This window comes from Limulus polyphemus, unplaced genomic scaffold (genome assembly GCF_000517525.1).
Source record: "Limulus polyphemus unplaced genomic scaffold, Limulus_polyphemus-2.1.2 Scaffold9272, whole genome shotgun sequence".
NCBI classification, from domain to species: domain Eukaryota; kingdom Metazoa; phylum Arthropoda; class Merostomata; order Xiphosura; family Limulidae; genus Limulus; species Limulus polyphemus.
This window is the reverse complement of record NW_013674882.1, coordinates 1-5,722: the sequence shown is the minus strand read 5'-3', so window position 1 is coordinate 5,722 and position 5,722 is coordinate 1. Positions and strand designations below refer to the sequence as shown.

The 5,722-nt window shown below is 31.3% G+C and overlaps 1 protein-coding gene across 1 annotated transcript in view; it reads right to left on the bottom strand.

Annotated features, from left to right (window-relative positions):
• The window catches only part of LOC106475847 (dual 3',5'-cyclic-AMP and -GMP phosphodiesterase 11A-like), a gene marked incomplete at its 3' end in the record, with an annotated part of 22,530 nt that extends 19,266 nt beyond the window's left edge, over positions 1-3,264 (bottom strand). Inside the window, exons 1-2 of the mRNA XM_013936520.2 lie at positions 2,266-3,264; positions 533-688 (exon numbers count right to left, since the gene is read on the bottom strand). Of these exons, the coding sequence (XP_013791974.2) occupies positions 533-688; positions 2,266-3,168 (1,059 nt within the window). The remainder of the gene's footprint in view (positions 1-532; positions 689-2,265) is intronic.
• Between the last annotated feature and the right edge of the window lie 2,458 nt (positions 3,265-5,722).

The window sequence follows — 5,722 nt, the reverse complement described above, 5'->3', positions numbered from 1 at the left end:
TGTAGGTGTTTCTTATTCGGTTGACTTCAGAACCTTAATGTATCTGTAGGTGTTTCTTATTCGGTTGACTTGAGAACCTTAATGTATCTGTAGGTGTTTCATATTCGGTTGACTTGAGAACCTTAATGTATCTGTAGGTGTTTCATATTCGGTTGACATATATTGCTGGAAATATTGCATAGAACCATTAATACGGGAGTTTTTCATGTAGCAAACATACCCTCTATTAATACGGGAGTTTTTCATGTAACAAACATACCCTCTATTAATACGGGAGGTTTTCATGTAACAAACATACCCTATATTAATACGGGAGTTTTTCATGTAACAAACATACCCTCTATTAATACGGGAGTTTTTCATGTAACAAACATACCCTCTATTAATACGGGAGTTTTTCATGTAACAAACATACCCTCTATTAATACGGGAGGTTTTCATGTAACAAACATACCCTCTATTAATACGGGAGGTTTTCATGTAACAAACATACCCTCTATTAATACGAGAGTTTTTCATGTAGAAAACATACCCTCTCATCTTCCTCTGTAAACTGTTGCTTGCCACATTGTTTTATCGCTTGAGCGACACCTATAATCTCGTCATCAGCATTCCGGACGGGCATGCATAGAAGAGATGCTGTCTTATAGCCACAAATTTTGTCGACTTCATCATTGTACCTTGGGTCCTGTGGACGAAAGAACAGTGACAATATAAAAGGTTTTTTCTTGAAACATTTACTTATTATGTTATGTAATAAAGTGAGATACTTCAACATTAACTTGACTGTATGATAAACACACTTTTATCTTAAATCGGTTTAGCATTAAATCAATTACATGTCAACTTCTTGGAAGTATTAGTGTTTAGTTTATTGATTCAGGACTGACTTTGATATTTTATAGTAGCTGAAGTTAGGCTTTATATGGTTTCATTGGAGTTTATTGTATTAATGTAAGAACGTGTCCCAAATACGTGATATACTTAGTTCATCGGTTATTGTGTTATTATTTGTGTTATCAATCAAGTACGTGATATACTTAGTACATCGGTTATTGTGTTATTATTTATGTTATCAGTCAAGTAAGTGAAATACTTAGTACATCGGTTATTGTGTTATTATTTATGTTATCAATCAAGTAAGTGAAATACTTAGTACATCGGTTATTGTGTTATTATTTATGTTATCAGTCAAGTAAGTGAAATACTTAGTACATCGGTTATTGTGTTATTATTTATGTTATCAGTCAAGTACGTGATACACTTAGTACATCGGTTATTGTGTTATTATTTATGTTATCAGTCAAGTACGAGATATACTTAGTACATCGGTTACTGTGTTATTATTTATGTTGCCAACTAGTTAGTTCATTAGTTAGGATCTGTGTGTTTAGCTTAGGAAATAAGAAATGATTCGTTTCATTAATGAGTTTCACCACATTATCCACATATATATAGTTTAGGCAATGCGTATTTACGTTACTACATGTTAAAGTATTAGTTTCGTTACTTTAGATAATATATATTTATGTTACTACATATCAAAGTATTAGTTTCATCAACTTAGATAATGTATATTTACGTTACTACATATCAAAGTATTAGTTTCAACAGTTTAGATAATGTATATTTATGTTACTACTTATCAAAGTATTAATTTCATTAGTTTAGATAATTTATATTTATGTTACTACATATCAAAGTATTAGTTTCAACAGTTTAGATAATGTATATTTATGTTACTACTTATCAAAGTATTAGTTTCAACAGTTTAGATAATGTATATTTACGTTACTACATATCAAAGTATTAGTTTCAACAGTTTAGATAATGTATATTTATGTTACTACTTATCAAAGTATTAATTTCATTAGTTTAGATAATTTATATTTATGTTACTACATATCAAAGTATTAGTTTCATCAACTTAGATAATGTATATTTATGTTACTACTTATCAAAGTATTAGTTTCAACAGTTTAGATAATGTATATTTATGTTACTACTTATCAAAGTATTAATTTCATTAATTTAGATAATGTATATTTACGTTACTACATATCAAAGTATTAGTTTCAACAGTTTAGATAATGTATATTTATGTTACTACTTATCAAACTATTAATTTCATTAGTTTAGATAATCTATAATCAAAGTGTCATCACCATTAGTTACTGCGTGACCAAATATTAAGGCTTAACTTCACGTATACTAAACAGATAATGATATTCTAAGTAACAAACATCATTTACGTCATTGAAATACCTCAAAAGCTTCGACTAAGTTCACTGTTTCCCCAGTGTCGGCCACGTGACCCAGGATCCCAACTCCCAAAGGTACTTTGAGTTCCCTGCCCTTTCTTGAATTAGTCATAACTGTGCCCATCCCGCACTCAACGTCAAACCCCCTGGATACGAGCAATCGTCTGTCCTTCGACCCTTCCACGAGGAACAAAGTAGCGCAATCAGCGTCAACAAATACGGCCAAGTTGGTGACAATTTTCTGGGTTAAGCTCGTAACATTTAGGTCGTGGGCTATCTCCTGGACACTCTCCAGAAAGAACTGTCTTTCATTTAAAAATCGAAGCTCGCGTTTCGAGTCCAATCCTTTTGAGGGTAAACGCGGTATTCGAACCTTGGATTCAGTAAGGAGATTCAACATGTGAATAGACCGGGAAGGTAAAGAGAGATACCTCCGTAAATCCCGTAAACTGCTTTTCCGGACGTGTGTGGGACTGTCGGCACTCTGGCTTATCTTTTCGCACTTGTAATGTTTGCCAATCTTCTTTGATCGAGCAAATTTTTGACGTAAATGTTTTTTTGAATTTGACCGCCTGTGTGGGGTTACGTCCGGCCCGTCGCTGAAGTAGCCTGAAGCTCTTTCGACGGGGGACAGCTCGTCACTGTTGACCAATGTTTCCGAATTTCGCCGAGAATTTACGTATTCACGGATGGACAAAAACCCATGGGTCATGAGCCAGCGGTTTATGTCCATTTTTCGAAGAAAATAATCTTCTGCACTTTGTTGATGGTCATCCAGCCACTCTTCCACCTCTGAGAAAGACAAGATGGTGCTGGGTCTTTTCGAGGCAGTCGTTGTATGTTCTTCAGGTAACACCTGGCCATCGTCACACGTGACCTCGACCCGCCACGATGGCACTGAGGTCATTTATTTGGCAAGTCTTTCAGTCAACACGAAAAAAATGATTTTCTCAACTATAGCAAAGTTGATTTTGATGATGAGTTGCTAGGTGATAATCTTTTTTTTTTTCTGAAACGACAAGTATAAGATACAAATATCAGGTTGTAAAACAACAAATCGTCATACTTATAAACATCAAATATAAGGTTCCTAAGGGTGCTTAAGAATAGAAGATAGCTAGCATTAATAAAGATAACTAGTAGAAGCTAGCCAAAACGAGTCAAATGAGCAGACTTTATCACCTAGAATTTACTAGAAAACTGATGAAAAGTTGCTTATTGAGTTAAGCCTAATGAGTACACTGTATCCACCAAAAGTCACCGAAAATGAGTATACTGAGTTAAGCCTAATGAATAGACTGTACTAATAACTAACAAAGTTTAAACTCAATTTCTTGTCAAACTAACCACGTGTAAACTATATTGCTAATAACCAAGTACAAACTCCATTACAAATAACCAAGTACAAACTTCATTACTAATAACTAAATAAATACAAACTCCATTACTAATAACTAACAAAGTTTAAACTCCATTACTAATAACTAAATAAGTACAAACTCCATTACTAATAAATAAACTAGTACAAACTCCATTACTAATAACTAACTACAAACTCCATTACAAATAACCAAGTACAAACTTCATTACTAATAACTAACTAAGTACAAACTCCATTACTAATAACCAAGTACAAACTCCATTACAAATAATAAATACAAACTTCATTACTAATAACTAACTACAAACTCCATTACAAATAACAAATACAAACTTCATTACTAATAACTAAATACAATCTCCATTACTAATAACTAAATAACTACAAACTCCATTACTAATAACTAAATAAGTATAAACTCCATTACTAATAACCAAGTACAAACTTCATTACTAATAACTAAATAAGTACAAACTCCATTACTAATAACTAAATAAGTATAAACTCCATTACTAATAACTAAGTACAAACTCCATTACTAATAACTAAATAAGTATAAACTCCATTACTAATAACTAAGTACAAAATCCATTACTAATAACTAAATAAGTATAAACTCCATTACTAATAACTAACTAAGTATAAACTCCATTACTAATAACTAAATAAGTACAAACCCCATTACTAATAACTAAATAAGTATAAACTCCATTACTAATAACTAAGTAAGTATAAACTCCATTACCAATAACTAAATAAGTACAAACTCCATTACTAATAACTAAATAAGTATAAACTCCATTACTAATAACTAAGTAAGTATAAACTCCATTACTAATAACTAAATAAGTATAAACTCCATTACTAATAACTAAATAAGTATAAACTCCATTACTAATAACTAAGTATAAACTCCATTACTAATAACTAACTACAAACTCTATTACTAACAACTAAGTATAAACTTCATTACTAATAACTAACTAAGTATAAACTCCATTACTAATAACTAACTAAGTATAAACTCCATTACTAATAACTAAATAAGTATAAACTCCATTACTAATAACTAAGTAAGTATAAACTCCATTACTAATAACTAAATAAGTATAAACTCCATTACTAATAACTAAATAAGTATAAACTCCATTACTAATAACTAAATAAGTATAAACTCCATTACTAATAACTAACTAAGTATAAACTCCATTACTAATAACTAAATAAGTATAAACTCCATTACTAATAATCTCGAACCTCCGTCAAAATTTATCACAGCACGATTAACAGAAAAAACTGAATTTAGAATTTCCTGAGAAGACTGAACGTGCTGTTACATCCACATCGTTTTAGTACAAAAACCGAACACTGATATGTGTATAGTATATTCTATTTCGGATGTCATTTAATTGTACAAAATTATTTACAAGCATTAAACTCACATTATGAGTTAGTAAATATCCCAGAGGAAGGTTCTTCCACAACTTCAAGCGAGATAAGAGAGTTTATTACGTAACACGTTAAGAACGTGCTATGACTTCGTCATTTAAGCACGTGCTTTACTGCTTAATGTACTGAAGTTCGCTCATAAAGATGTCTTGTGGTTTGATATAAGAAATACCCTTGGATTTTTACAACAGTGTTGGAAGATCCAAGCATGTCACTATCGAAGTAGAAATAACTGATTACAAGGTTAATCATGCAGCAATGAAAATAGATAAATAAAGTGAGTTTAAGTTTCAAATAACGTGTATAATGTACGGTTAGGAAATGTTAGTATTTCAGATTTCTGGCCTTCTCTTCACACACATACACACAAATAACGATGGTACATAAAAACACAGTTTGGTCCACAATTTGTTTACGAGAATTTAATAACATTGTTTATAAACATAGTTTTATTTGATTTTCTTATATTGGTATTATCTCCCACTTTCTGTTATATTGTTATTTATTGAGTATCGTGTTTTCTCCAACTTTTCCTGTTTCTACTATATATTGTTGTTTACTAGGTAGGATGTCTTCTCCAACTTCCCTCTTTTTACTGTATTGTTGTTTACTAGGTAGAATGTCTTAGTCC